The sequence below is a fragment of the Mesoplodon mirus genome, assembly GCF_964341445.2.
Source record: "Mesoplodon mirus genome assembly, chromosome: 4".
Taxonomy (NCBI): domain Eukaryota; kingdom Metazoa; phylum Chordata; class Mammalia; order Artiodactyla; family Ziphiidae; genus Mesoplodon; species Mesoplodon mirus.
The window spans coordinates 43,649,184-43,665,332 of NC_138979.1; the positions used below are offsets into that span (position 1 = coordinate 43,649,184).

The 16,149-nt window shown below is 42.4% G+C and overlaps 1 protein-coding gene across 4 annotated transcripts in view; it reads right to left on the reverse strand.

Annotated features, from left to right (window-relative positions):
- Positions 1 to 15,365, reverse strand: part of MYO5A (myosin VA) — a 200,975-nt gene extending 185,610 nt beyond the window's left edge. For all 4 annotated transcript variants that reach the window (XM_082618354.1, XM_082618353.1, XM_082618352.1 and 1 more), the window contains exon 1: positions 15,054 to 15,365. In XM_082618354.1, coding sequence (XP_082474480.1) covers positions 15,054 to 15,080 — 27 coding nt within the window. In that variant the 5' untranslated portion in view covers positions 15,081 to 15,365. The remainder of the gene's footprint in view (positions 1 to 15,053) is intronic.
- Positions 15,366 to 16,149: the final 784 nt, after the last annotated feature.

Genomic DNA, 16,149 nt, shown 5'->3' on the forward strand with positions numbered 1-16,149 from the left:
CTGGAAAATTTAAGAAAATTGAGATTGTATCAAGATTCTTTTCTGACCACAATGCTATGAGACTGGATATCAATTACAGGAGAAAAACTGAAAAACACACAAATACATGGAGGCTAAACAGTGCACTACTAAAAAACCAAGAGAACACTGAAGAAATCAAAGAAGAAATTTAAAATATTCATAGGAACAAATGACAACGAAAACATGACAACCCAAAACCTACGACAGGCAGCAAAAGCAGTTCTAAGAGGGAAGTTTATAGCAATTCAATCTCACCTCAAGAAACAAGAAAAATCTCAAATAAACAATCTAACCCTACTCCTAAAGCAAACTAGAGAAATAAGAACAAAGAAAACCCAAAGTCAGTAGAAGGAAAGAAATCATAAAAATCAGAGCAGAAATAAATGAACAAGAAATGAAGAAAACAATAGCAAAGATAATAAAACTAAAAGCTGGATCTTTGAGAAGATAAACAAATTTGACAAACCCTTAGCCAGACTCATCAAGAAAAAAAGGGAGAGGATGCAAATCAATAAAATTAGATATGTAAAAGGAGAAATCACAACTGACACTGCAGAAATACAAAGGATTATAAGAGACTACTACAAACAACTATATGCCAATAAAACAGACAACCACGATGAAATGGATAAATTCTTGGAAAGGTACAACTTTCCAAGACCAAACCAGGAAGAATTAGAAAATATAAACAGACCTATCACAAGTAATGAAACTGAAACTGTAATTAGAAATTAAACAAAAGTCCAGGACCAGATGGCTTCACAGGCGAATTCTACCAAACATGTAGAGAAGAGCTAACTCCAATCCTTCTCAAACTCTTCCAAAAAACTGCAGAGGGAGGAACACTCCCAAATTCATTCTACGAAGCCACCATCACCCTGACACCAAAACCAGAAAAAGATATCACAAAAAAAGAAAATTATAAACCAATATCACTGATGAACATAGGTGCAAAAATCCTGAACAAAATACTAGCAAACAGAATCCAACAGCACATTAAAAGTATCATACACCACGATCAAGTGGGATTTATCCCAGGGATGAAAGAATTCCTCAATAAATGCAAATAAATCAATGTGATACACCACATTAACAAATTAAGGAATAAAAACCATATGATCGGGCTTCCCTGGTGGCGCAGTGGTTGACAGTCCGCCTGCCGATGCAGGGGATACGGGTTCGTGCCCCAGTCTGGGAAGATCCCACACGCCGCGGAGCGGCTGGGCCTGGAGCCATGGCCACTGAGCCCGCACGTCCAGAGCCTGTGCTCCGCAATGGGAGAGGCCACAGCAGTGAGAGGCCCGTGTACCGCAAAAAAAAAAAAAAAAAAAAAAAAAAAAACCATATAATCATCTCAATAGATGCAGAAAAAGCTCTTGACAAAGTTCAACACCCATTTATGATAAAAACTCTCCAGAAAATGAACATAGAGAGAATCTACCTCAATATAATAAAGGCCATACATGACAAACCCACAGCAAACATCATACTCAATGGTGAAAAACTGAAAGTTCCTAAGATCAGGAACAAGACAAGGATGTCCACTCTCGCCACTCTTATTCAACATAGTTTTGGAAGTCCTAGCCACAGCAATCAGAGAAGAAAAAGAAAGAAAAGGAATCCAAATTGGAAAAGAAGAAGTAAAACTGTCACTGTTTGCAGATGACATGAAACTATACATAGAAAATCCACCAGAAAACTACTAGAACTAATCAATGAATTTGGTAAGGTTGCAGGATACAAAATTAATGCACAGAAACCTCTGGCATTCCTATACACTAACAACGAAAAATCAGAAAGAGAAATTAAGGAAACAATCCCATTTATCATTGCAACAAAAAGAATAAAATACCTAGGAATAAACCTACCTAAGGAGGCAAAAGACTTGTACTCATAAAACTATAAAACACTGATGAAAGAAATCAAAGATGACATAAAGAGACGGAAAGATATACCATGTTCTTGGATTGAAAGAATCAATATTGTCAAAATGACTATACTACCCAAAGCAATCTACTGATTCAATGCAATCCCTATCAAACTACCAATGGCATTTTTCACAGAATTAGAACAAAAAGTTTTACAATTCATATGGAAACACAAAAGACCCCGAATAGCCAAAGCAATCTTGAGAAAGAAAAACGAAGCTGAAGGAATCACGCTCCCCGACTTCAAACTATACTACAAAGCTACAGTAATCAAGGCAGTATGGTACTGGCACCAAAACAGAAATATAGATCAGTGGTACAGGATAGAAAGCCCAGAGATAGACCCACACACATATGGGCACCTAATTTACAACAAAGGAGGCAAGAACATACAATGGAGAAAAGACAGCCTCTTCAATAAGTGGTGCTAGGAAAACTGGACAGCTACAAATAAAAGAATGAAATTTGAACACTACCTAACACCATACACAAAAATAAACTCCAAATGGATTAAAGACCTAAATGTAAGACCAGACATTATAAAACTCTTAGAGGAAAACATAGGAAAAGCACTCTATGACATAAACCACAGCAAGATCTTTTTTGACCCACCTCCTAAAGTAATGAAAATTTAAAAATAAAATAAATAAATGGGACCTAATGAAACTTAAAAGCTTTTGCACAGCAAAGGAAACCATAAATAGATGAAAAGATAACCCTCAGAATGGGAGAAAATATTTGCAAATGAAACAATGGACAAAGGATTAATCTCCAAAATATACAAACAGCTCATGAAGCTCAACATCAAAAAAACAAACAATCCAATTAAAAAATGCATGGAAGACCTAAATAGACATTTCACCAAGGAAGACATACAGATGGCCAAGATGCACATGAAAAGATGCTCAACATCACTAATTACTAGAGAAATGCAAATCAAAACTACAATGAGGTGTCACCTTACACTGGTCAGAATGGCCATTAGCAAAATATCTAGAAACAATAAATGCTGGAAAGGGTGTGGTGAAAAGGGAACCCTCCTGCACTGTTGGTGGGAATGTAAATTGATACAACCACTAGGGAGAACACTATGGAGGTTCCTTAAAAAACGAAAAATAGAACTACCATATGACCCAGCAATCCCACTACTGGGCATATACCCTGAGAAAACCATAATTCAAAAAGAGACATGGGGGCTTCCCTGGTGGCGCAGTGGTTGAGAGTCCGCCTGCCGATGCAGGGGACACAGGTTTGTGCCCCGGTCCAGGAAGATCCCACATGCCGCAGAGCGGCTAGGCCCGTGAGCCATGGCTGCTGAGCCTGCACGTCCGGAGCCTGTGCTCCGCAACGGGAGAGGCCACAACAGTGAGAGGCCCACATACCGCAAAAGGAAAAAAAAAAAAAAAAGACATGTACCACAATGTTCACTGCAGCTCTATTCACAATTGCCAGGACACGGAAGCAACCTAAGTGTCCATCAACAGATGAATGGATAAAGAAGATGTGGCACATATATACAATGCAATATTACTCAGCCATAAAAGGAAACGAAATTGAGTTATCTGTAGTGAGATGGATGGACCTAGAGTCTGTCATACAGAGTGAAGTAAGTCAGAAAAACAAATACCGTATGCTAACGCATATATATGGAATCTAAAAAAAAAATGGTACTGATGAACCTAGTGGCAGCACAGGAATAAAGATGTAGACATAGAGAATGGACTTGAGGACATGGGGTGGGCAAGGGGAAGCTGAGGCAAAGTGAGAGTAGCAGCGACATACATACACTACCAAACGTAAAACAGTTAGCTAGTGGGAAGCAGCAGCATAGCACAGGGAGATCAGCTTGGTGTTTTGCGATGAACTACAGGGGTGGGATAGGAAGGGTGGGAGGGAGGCTCAAGTGGGAGGGGATATGGGGATATATGTATGCATATGGCTGATTCACTTTGCTGTACAACAGAAACTAACACAGTATTGGGAAGCAATTATACTCCAATAAAGATCTGTAAAAGTAAATAAATAAATAAATTTTAAAAATAGACATAAATAATGATGATGATAAAAAAAATAAAATAAACATCTTTCTAATTCAATTATACTTTCTGGCCCAGATTCACCCAAGATCAAGGAGAAACAGTGAATAAGAGCAACAATAAGGAAAACTGTCAGAAAAAGGAAATAGTTTAGATTTCCAAAAGGTTAAGTTTTTGAAATAAACTTATATAGTTCTACTCTTAGAGGATTTTTCAAAGCAGAATAAAGGTACTGGATGGCAGAAAGCATCTCACAGAAGTGGGACATCTGGTCATCCTAGCCCTGAAGCAATGTACATAAAAAGTGCTATTTTTAAAATGAAATAAATGTGAATACCCTATCTTGCATAATTGTAAATGCAAACCCTTGCCAGGGAAATGTGGAATCTAAAATTGACTAATCCAAGCAAATATTTACGTACAATAAATTTATTTACAATAAATGCTCATCATAGTACATTTCTTATTACAGTGAAAATGCCCAACAGTAAATAAATTATGGTACACCCAGATGATGGAATATTATGGAGCCATTAAAAACATTTTCAGTGAATATTTTATAGGACTTCCTTGGTGGTCAGTGGTTAAGACTCCGCACTCCCAATGCAGGGGGCACAGGTTCAATCCTTGGTCAGGAACTACAATCCCACATGCCGCATGGCGCAGCCTGAAAAAAATTTTTTTCATTAAAAAAAAAAGAATATTCTATAACATAAAAATTATCACAATACATATTAATCTTAAAAATCATAAAAGTTAACATGAATATAGATAAAAGACGAAGTAAATTAATGGTTGAAAATAATCATCTCTGGATGGCAGTTTTTTAAAAAATTTTCTTCCTTTACGTGTTTCTTTTTTTATTTTTTAAATTTTATTTATTTATTTTTGGCTGTGTTGGGTCTTTGTTGCTGCATGCAGGCTTTCTCTAGTTGTGGCGAGTGGGGGCTACTCTTCGTTGTGGTGCGCAGGCTTCTCACTGTGGTGGCTTCTCTTGTGGAGCACAGGCTCTAGGTGCGTGGGCTTAGTAGTTGCAGCATGTGGGCTCAGTAGTTGTGGCTCACGGGCTCTAGAACACAGGCTCAGTAGTTGTGGCACACAGGCTTAGTTGCCCTGCGGCATGTGGGATCTTCCCAGACCCGGGCTCAAACCCATGTCCCCTGCATTGGCAGGCCTATTCTTAACCACTGCGCCACCAGGGAAGCCCCCTTTATATGTTTCTGTATTCTCCAAATTGTCTACAATATATCATTCCTATAAGCAGAAGAGATATTACTGAAAAGCCGATTTTAAAAAAAATTTTTTGGCTGCGTTGGGTCTTTGTTGCTGCACGTGGGCTTTCTCTAGTTGAGGCGAGCAGGGCTAACCTTCGTTGTGGTGCGTGGGCTTCTCACTGCAGTGGCCTCTCTTGTTGTGGAGCATGGGTTCTAGAGCGCGGGCTCAGTAGTTGTGGCACACGGGCCCAGTCGCTCTGCGGCATGTGGGAACTTCCTGGACCAGGGATGGAACCCCTGTCCCCTGCATTGTCAGGCGGACCCTTAACCACTGCACCACCAGGGAAGTTCCCTGAAAAGGCAATTTTTTAGAAGTTTTTCCAATTAATCTCCATTTTTATTTTTAACTCTTTCCCACTTTTTCTTACCCTAATCTAAGTCTTAAGATCTAGGGCAGTGGCTCTCAAGCAGGGGCAGGGGGAAGGGGGACTGCTCCCCAGGGAACAATTGGCAGTCTGTAGACAATATGGATTGGCTGTCACAACTAGGGGTGGGGGATGCTACTGGATCTAGCAGATAAAGGTTAGAGATGAGGCTAAATATCCTTCAACATGCAGGACAAGCCCCCAGAAAAAAAGAATAGTACAGGTTGAGAAATCTTGGTTAGAATGAAGAAAATGAGTATAAGCAGGGAGATTGGGTTAAAATACAATATTAACTCTAGTGGGTTTAATTTTCCATTTCTAAAATAAGATTTAACAAATACACATTCTGAATTGATGAAAGTTTAGTCCAGATTTTGACGCAACTTTATTATTAAGATATACTTTTCCTAATTTTATGGAAAATATCTCTAGCAGTTCTGCTCCCAAACTGAACATGATGCTTATCAAACTAGAAGATTTTTTTCAGCTTGAGCATAGAGAGACCAAATCTGTTTAAAAGTGTTTTAAGTACTGCTATAAAAATGTTTTAAAGTGAGCTCATATCCTTAAGGGAATAGCTGATTATCTTATTGTAATCACTCCAGTATGATAAGATGAAAAACTAAGTTCTAACTAGTCTAGTCTAACTAGTCAAAACTAGTCTAACACAAAAGTGTTTGTTTGAAACACATACACACATACACAGAAAATGATTTATGTAAACTCACACAAAATTACTTCTATTTTGTGATGTCAGATTCAGGGAATGGTAACAAAGCAAGAATACATAGCTTTGAGGAAATGAAGTACCCTCCTCAATCTAAATTACTAAATAATTCACTCCATAAGAAATTTGGTTAAAACAAAGCACAAGAGAGCATTAGGAGTGGGTACATGAACTACAGTCAGTAGTACAGGATCAAGAAGTAGATGACACGGTGGAAAGTAAGAGAGCAAAAAAAAAAGATTAGAACACTGTAGATGTATAATGGATGATTTGAACAGTCAAAAGGGGGAAATAAGAAATTTTGCAACTTATCCTTGGGTGAAAATGGGGTAAGAGAATGATGTTTGCATACAAGGATGTGAAGAAAATAAGGGGAAATAAAATGCTGAGGAAATATGGCAGAAAGAGATCAGAAGGAAAGGTGACATAGGGTTCAGAGCCCCCTAAATAAGACTGAATAAAAAATACTTTTTAAATCATCTATCTCCGATATGCTTTTTTTGTTTTAGTTGAAGTACAGTTGATTTACAATATTGTGCTAGTTTCAGGTGTACAGCAAAGTGATTCTGTTCTATTTTTTTTCCAGATTATTTTCCATTATAGGTTGTTATAAATATAATTCCCGTGCTATGCAATAAATCCTTGCTGCTTACCTATTTTATATATAGTAGTGTGTATCTGTTAATCCCATACTCCTAATTTATCTGCCCCTCATATGCTTTTATCAACATTTGCATTTGATTCTCCATGGCCTTTTTTTTTAATTAAAAATCATTCTCTAGGGGAAAGATAACCAATGTCCTCCTAGTCAAAACCCTCCTATTCATCTTCTCAAAAATCAGAAAAGGAGAGGCAGAACTCAGTCACTTTGTCACTTTTGGTGACTGATTCATAGTGGACATTGGTTGAGGGTAGCTGCTTTGTTCTGTCTTTCTAGCACTATTCCTTCTGATGGGGAACAGCTTTCAGCCACCTCACCAGGTCTGAGTAGGACTATCAGTCAGGATGCCCCATCCTCCCTCTGGCCTCTGAGATGAGCAAGACTGGACTGCTCATGGTCTCCCTCCTACCACCTACTCGGCACACAACCACAAGCAAGGACAACCAGAATTCCTCTACCAGGCTCTCTTCCTCCAGGCCCAGAGCTAGACCATGTGGTCTGCAGGTGCCATTGACCCTGAAAAGAGCTGTCCTGAGGATGAAAGCAATATCAAATAGCAGTCTGACATGAAAGCCAGTGACAGAGAGCTCCAGAGGTACCATGTCAGAGCCTTGAATCTAGCCATGCCTGGGCTTTCAGGGCATCTAAGCAAATAAAATACTTTTTGGCTTTGAGCTGGGTTTCCATCACTTCCAACTAAAACAGCTTTGGCTGGTAAATTATTTAACACTGTCAAAGAGAGGTTCAGAAAGTCAGTGTATCAGAACTATGATCCATGAATTAGCCAGATCCTTTCTATTTATCTACCACATCTTAGCTGATATCATAACTTGAGATAATGAGTTTCATATGTGTAAAACAGTGGTTACAGTAGAAATTCATTTTAAATGACATATTTATTTATTTCAAGAACAAGTATCCTTACTAAACTGGGATTTGATGTTATAAACTTCTAATCTTGGTGTTAAATAAATACTTTGCCATTTTCCCACTTCACCTTCATCTTTCTGAAGAGTCTGTCCTTTTAATCTGTCTAGCCTCTTCACTGCCCTGATCATTTTATTTCTCCCATTCTGAAATTCCTTCAGAATGTATTTATCAAGAGGAAACCCCAGACTTCTCTGGTGGCACAGTGGTTAGGAATCTGCCTGCCAATGCAGGGGATACGGGTTCGAGCCCTGGTCCAGGAAGATCCCACATGCCGCGGAACAACTAAGCCCGTGCACCACAACTACTGAGCCTGCACTCTAGAGCCCGCGAGCCACAACTACTGAGCCCATGTGCCACAACTACTACCCGTGTGCCTAGAGCCCGTGCTCCGCAACAAGAGAAGCCGCCACAGTGAGAAGCCCGCGCACCACAACGAAGAGTAGCCCCCACTAGTCGCAACTAGAGAAAGCCCACGTGCAGCAACGAAGACCCAAAGCAGACAAAAATAAATAAATTTACAAAAAAAAAAAAAAAGAGAGAGGAAACTCCAACCACATACACGGGATTCCTGGCCAGGACAATGCATGTTTTTGTGTGAGTGACTAAAGAGAGACAAAACTTGTCTTTTTTTTATGTCCCATCTCCCTCCAGTCCAGCACTGTGCTCACATTTTTTTTTTTTTTAACTTTTTGGACGTGCTGTGTGGCATGTGGGATCTTAGTTCCCCGACCAGGGATTGAACCCCCGCCCCTTGCAGTGGAAGGGGGGAGTCTTAATCACTGGACCACCAGGGAAGTCCCTGTGCTCACATTTTTGAACACAGCAGCACATCGGGCCAAAGGAGGTAGATAGATGATCTTCATGAACACTTAGGAGTGGATAACGCACTTTTTCCTTGATTTCAATCAAGTTTGCAGCCATTATTTTGAAACTAAAGCATAATTGCATCATCCCTAAGCTCTATAATTGGCAAAAAGCCTCTGTGGTACATGGAGATGTTTAATGCAAATGGCAGCTGGTTAAGGAGACTTTCAACTGAGAAGGGCTTTGAAGCGAAGTGGAGACTGTCTGAGGCATGAAGAAGCCGAGGATAAGTTTCTGCAAAGTTTTAAAATCTCTATCAGCACGAACCCTGATGGACATTACTACCAAGGTAGATGAGGCAGGAGAACTGTTAAAGGGCAGAACTGACTAAAGGGCATTTTAGCACACTAAGGACCTAAGGAAACAAGGCATCAAAAGCAGACACCATTAGTAAAGGTAAGGTGGTAAGTGTATGAATAAAAGATTAAATAAACCACTTAAACTCCTTTCCAACTAGTCCCACCTCCCACTGTCAGTGAAACTCCATGGGAGTCACACCCAAGGTCAAGTCTCTATATTCAGTTATCAATATTGCTTGAGCTAAGGTGGAATCATAACATACATTTTTGAAAACAAACAAACAACTCTTTCCTCTGCCCCAGCGGGCAAGCCAACTCCAGTAAACTCTTTGAATAAGCTGGGGAAGAGAAGGAGCTAAGCACCAACGAACTTTTGAGGGTGATAGAAATGTTCTATATCTTGTTTGTGATGGTGGTTACATGACAGAATATATTTATCAAAATTCATTAAACTGTGCACTTAAAATGAGTGATTTTTAAAAAATATTTATTTGGCTGCGCCAGGTCTTAGTTGTGGCATATGGGGTTTTGGTTGTAGTACACGGGATCTAGTTCCCTGACCAGGGATCGATCCCAGGCCCCCTGCATTGGGAGCGTGGAGTCTTAACCACTGGACCACCAGGGAAGTCCCAAAAATGAGTGAATTTTATTAAATGTAAATTATACCTCAATAAAGTTGATTAGAGAGAGACAGAGATACAGAGGCAGGAGCCAGAGGGAAGGGAGAGGACAACCTCCCCAGGTAGACAAATGGAGAAAGTCTGGGAAAACTACTGTAGGACAGGACACGCCTGTTGGGGTGGAGTGGTGTCGCCCACACAATATTTCACCTAGGGCCAGACCTTATTCCATAGATCAGCCAGGAGTTTATACTTCTGATAATATCTCATAGTTCGCTAGGAATTACCTAAAGTGGAGACAGATAAATCCAATCCATCCTCTAGTGGGCCATGTGCCCCTAGATTCTCCCGATGGCGGCAAAATTCATGATAAAGTGAAGAACACAGAAGCTAAATTACCCTCCTCTCCCACAGTCTCCTATAGGAAAGTTATCCCCCCGACTCCACCTCAACCTTTTGGAGGTTGACGTTAAATCCCTGGAACCCCATTCAGACCTTCCTCCAGTATCCCCTTACTTTAAAAAGCTAAAAGCACCAGGAAGAATTAAACTGTTTATGTGGCAGTAGCAACTGTCATTAAAATTATAACTTTTTTGTAATCTTTTAGCCACTGGGCAATACACCAAACTGTCACACTTCAGGAAACAGTAACAAATTTCAAGAGGGGATCACAACCATTCTGCTTTGCTCAAACAGTCTAAAGAAGTATTTCTGAGCCACTTACAAATTCCAGAGTCAGCAAAAATTCATGATATAATGAGAATTAACTTCCAGTTTCCAAAGCTAGAGCCACTGGTGTTAACTTACACTATTCTCTCTCCTTCTCTTCCTGTATCTACTCCATCACAGAGACCTGTCTCTCACACTTTCTGCCTGCACTTCAATCTACCAGACTTTCATCACTTTCCATTTTGTTTCCTACAACAGTTTCCTTGGTCTCCCTGGCTCCCAGCTCTCTTCTCTATTACTCACCCTGTTCAACATGCCTGAAAATGTGCTTACTTGTTTAACCACTCCATTTTACCCTGCTTCATTCCTACAAGTAGACTGATCATCCCAAACCATTATTTTCTGTTTCTCTCCTGTTTAAATATTTTTTCATCCATCCAACAAATATTTAATGAGCACCTACTATGTGGAAGACATTGTGCTAGGCTCTACAGGAGGTAAACAAACCCTGACCAACATCTCAGGGGGCTTACAGTATTGTGGGAGTGGCTTACATATATACAGATAACTATAATAAGATAGAAATGTGTACAGGTCATTAAGACAGAGAACTGTCAGCTGGATGTCAAGTAAAATTAGAATTGGTAAAGAAGAAGTAGACTATGAGACAAAGAAAAAGCTACAGAGGTTTCCAACCTGAGGGACTAAGAAAATAGCAGAGCCATTAACAGGCCAAAGGACATCAGGAAGAAATATAGATAGAAGGAGCATGACAGGAGACTTAAGAAAAGTGAATGTAGTTGCCAAAGCCCAAGTCAGGGAACATGATCAGAGATTTCTGTTCTGCTTTAAGATGCTGGAAGCAGTCTAAGAAATGCAATTTCAACACCAAAATATTAGAATTTCCAGGATTGATGATTTAAAGGGACAATGGCATAGAATATAAAATTGGGACTATCCCAGAAAAAATCTAGTCCATGCAGCTTCAGCAGGTATGAGGAAATATGGTGGGAAAGGAAGATTACAGATATACAATCTACTGGCCTAATAGCTGTTTCATCTTAGTAAAGTGTACTTGGCTTCTGGAGTGAGTGTTTTAGACTGTTTCTGTACTGTTAGAAAATTCAGCATCCTGACATACTATGGGACTCCTAATTAAACTTCAGGTAATCTTGGCCATTCTACAGCATTTATGTGGTACCCATGGTGTCCGGGAACTTCACGTGAGGATGACTAGGATGCCATTTTATTGCTATTGGTGATCCATCCAGGTCTAATTAATAAACCCTGCTCCACAAATGCTGAATCCTTTGAAGTTGCTGAAAGTAGCTACAAGTGATGTCATCATTCAGACACCCACTGGAAAGTCAAGACCAGCAAATATTTTCAAAACCAGAAACAATAAGATATCACAACCACCTTCAATTCTTTCAGGAACGAGTCAGGTGGATCTAAAAATAAATCAACACACAACTCTGTGATTATACTAAAAACCTTTGAATTGTACATTTTAAATTGGTGAATTGTACATTATGTGAATTATATCTCAATAAAGCTGTTATTTTAACAATCAACAAACATGTTTTAACCGAAATGTTAGTTTCCAGAAATGTTATATCCTAGTAACCCGGCTATTGCCTTTAAAATGTTTATACTGCTGGAAAAATTTACAAAAAGGAAGCCCTGCTTAATTGCTGTGACAAAACCATTATCATTTTAGCTAAAAAGAATAAACTGAATGGTCTTTTGTCTTTCACTGTAATAGGAGCTGATTTCTATCACACATCAAAATCTGCCTTTAAGCTCTGAATGACATTTTTAAAAGGGCACTTTTCAAATTTAACCACTATGTTGAATACCATAATTATGGCATGTCACTATTATATCTTTCCTTGTAGTCTACCCTCAGAATTTCCTTCCCTATAATCTTCTGCAAGGGGAAAATCCTTGTGTTTATATACAATTTTTAAAAAATTTTTATTTATTTAGTTGAGTCTTCATTGCTGCATGTGGGCTTTCTCTAGCTGTGGCGAGCAGGGGCTACTCTTCATTGTGGTGCGTGGGCTTCTCATTGCGGTGGCTTCTCTTGTTGTGGAGCACGGGCCCTAGGTGCACGGGCTTCAGTAGTTGTGGCACATCGGTTCAGTAGTTGTGGCACACGGGCTCAGTAGTTGTGGCACACGGGCTTAGTTGCTCCACCATGTGGGATCTTCCCAGACCAGGGCTCAAACCTGTGTCCCTTGCATTGGCAGGCGGATTCTTAACCACTGCACCACCAGGGAAGTCTAATCCTTGTGTTTAATATCCATTTATATTACCTCTAATGATTTCCCTCTTCCTCTAATAATCACTACCCAAGCTTTTATCTCTAGAATCATTCCAACCTTCTCATGTCCCAACCTCTTCCCTAACTTCTACAAATAAATACCATACCAGCTGTCTGCCTGCTGCTGAGGTAACAGCAGGTTATTTATGCCCTTGAAGATTCAAAGTGGGCCAAGAATATAAGAAGCACGCTGTAAGCCCTTCGAGGGAAAGGACTGTGTCTTGTTTATGTTAGAACCTCTCAACATTAAGCAGAGTACCTGGCACCCAGGAGGTGCTCAATAAATATTTTTGTCTGCCATTAAGCTAAGGTCCATTCACAAAAAGAATGAGCCAACAAACAAACCAAGTAACCAGATTATTCTTAGGTATAAATGTATTTAGGAGAAGGCAACTTAAGCTCAACTTCCCTATTGCTGTCTAAACCAGTTTGTCTTTACAATGACTAGAGGGTGAATTTTAAAACAGATTGATATTGTGACCAAAGCCCAAAACCTTACAATTTTAAAAATCACAGGATCTTTTAAATTTTTTTCTTGCCAATTATTTTGGGAGAAAAAAGCAGATCCAAAATCCAAGAGCAACGTATTATCCAACCAGTATCTAGTTAAGCAGCCTACAATTAGTCAGGCAGCTGAAGGATGGACTCCTCAGGCAGTGAAGAATGGGGTCTATACAAAGTAACTAAGGAATATTTACAGACCACATCTCTTCTTGTGAAAATGACTCTGATATTTCTTAGTACCCACCTCATATGTTTATTATGAGGATTAAATGAGTTAATATTTGTAAAGCACTTAAAACTGTACCTGGCACATAGTTAGCTTTATATAAATGTTTGTTTATAAAGTAACTTTGAATCAATTTCCAATTGTATTCAATCATACATTAGAGATCTACAATGCCTAAAGAATTACCAGGTTTAGAGAGAAGTTTCATTGTGTAGTCCTCAAATCTGCAGCTGGAAAGAGAGAGGTCCCAGGAAATGCTTCATGCAAACTCATTTCATGGTTGAAGAAATATACCTCATATTTGTAGAGAAATTCACAGGTTACAAAAAGCATTCCCATGAATTATTGTTTGATCCTCACAACAACAGCCTTGTAAGAGATGTAGGGCAGGTATAATTAACTCAATTTACAGATGAGGAAACTAAAGCACAGAGAGGTTAAGTGATTTGCCCAAGGTCACACAGTAAGTGAAAAGGCCCCGGCTAGAATCAAGGGCTAGAATCCAGGTCTCTTGATGGCGCGTCCAGACCTCTTCCTTCTATAACATGCTGTAACTTGAGCCCTGGGCTTACTTGGGTCATATTTGGAAGCAGTGATTCTGAGACCATAAATGTAGACTTGGCTGCAGATGCAAACTCGAAAAGTTAAGGTAATTCTGTTAACTGGAATTAGAGGTAATTAATAGCTGGCAAAACATCTACCTACACAGGAGTGATAGTATAAAATGCCATGACTACACACAGTCACAAAGGGCACCACACACTGTCTTGAAGGGACAGTTCTCCAAAATATGCCATTCAGAGATTACCAGCCCCAGAGAATACTGCTGTCAGTATAAGAAGGAAAGGCCGCCACTTCCCTTAAACTAAACCCAGAAGGAAAAGGCTCACCCCAGAGGATGGTGAAGACATGGAGCCTAACAAGGCTCTAAGGGATTACACGCAGCTTGCAAACTCCCAGCGACAAATGAGTACCGACCATCCCAGTGAATCAGCTCGCATTTATTCGGCTGCATCTTCCCCAGGGGCTCTCCACCCCAGGGTAGCAATCTGAAACCGGGCAACTAAAGGTGAAAATCGACTGGCGACCTTTTGCAAGATTCCATATCTCACAGAAAGGTTGGCTGACGGTAGAAGTGGCACCGCATACCAACACCAGACATTATTTTAAGCGCGTGTCCCCAGGGGAGGGACAGACCATCTAATCTGTCAGATCTAGGATCTCCCACCAGCCAGGATTTTTCCTTAAGCAAGACGGGGGGCTGAGCAAGCCTGGCCCAGGCTCGCCCTACTAAAGCCACACAGACCCGCTTTCCACTTAGAAACCCGCACTGCTCCCAGGCCAAGAAGGGTGGCAGGGGCCAGAGAGGCACCCCGAGGCAGGCCTCCCTCCGCCGCCTTAACCATCAACGCCCAAACAAGGAAGGCGCCTCTGCGGGCGACCGGCGGGCAGGGCAGAGGATCTCGAAATGCTCGGAAAGGGGGTGGTGCCGGAGGGGCCGGACTGGGTCCCCGCGCCCCGGCGCCCCCCGCCCAGGCCTGACAGCTGGCGGCGCCGGGCCGCGCGGCCCCCTCCCCAAGGCGCGGCTCATGGGGCGCCTTACCTTTGTGTAGAGCTCGGACGCGGCCATGGCGGGCCCCGCGGCGCCGACGCCCCCCTCCTGTGCGGAGGCCGCACCTCTCCTGGGCGGCTGCCCGCGCCGACTAGCAAACGCCGGGGCTGCAGCCGGCAGGGAGCAGGGCAGGGCCAGGCGGGGCGGGCCGCTCCGGGCGGGGCAGGGTGGGGCGCCTCAGCCGCGGGCGGCCAGCGCGGGCCTCGCCATCACTCCCGGGCTCGCCGCGAGCAGTGTCGCGCGCTCGGCGTGCCCGGGGTCCTCGGGGTCGCCGCCGCTGCCACCCCGACGGCCGGTGATGCTGCCGCCGCCGCCGCCGCCTCCCTCGCCGCCGCCGCCGCCGCCGCCTCCCTCGCCCTGTGCATTGTGGGAGCGGGAGGAGGCTGCGCTCCAGCGCTGCCACCGCGGCTGCTCCGGGTTCTCTCGGGCTCACGCTGCCTCCCATCGGCTGCGGGCACCGGGCATCATCAGCCTGTCAGCCAGCGTCGCCGCTGCCTCCTCCCGCGCTGCCGAGACCCAGAAGCCCGCCCCAGGACACCCGCTGGCCGCACACCGCTCCCGGGATGCCCCAGACCCCAAGCGAGCCCTGGACCGTGCAGAATAGCCCAGCCCCCGAGAGGGGCAGCGATAGCGGTGTCACTCAGGGTGTCCAGGTAAATGGGAGTCTGCAGGCTGCTTTTCCTGTGCTTCCAAACATTTGTAAGGAAAGGATACGGTGAGAAGCTTCTTGGAAGGCCACGGAATAACCTAGAATTACAGAAGAGCCTTATTAGCAGTACACGTCTGGGAGTGAGCGAGGACGGAGAATCTGAGAGAAAGAATCACCAAGGTCACCCTGAGCACCTCGGCATCTGCCGTAGGGTCGTTTCGTGAAGCCAGAGCGTAGGGGCCTGTTTTAAACTACAGAAATTTAAGTGCACCTGGTAACAAGATGCCCCCAGGGGGCGGCCCTAGAGCGTCCTTCTATCCTAGGCCTGCGCCTTCGCCTTCGTAACGGTGCCACTCACCTTCTGCCCCAGCCTCTTTCTCTATCTAATCGCTGTTATCCTTGCACTTCAAGCACAAGAATGTGATCTTTCCACCCCAC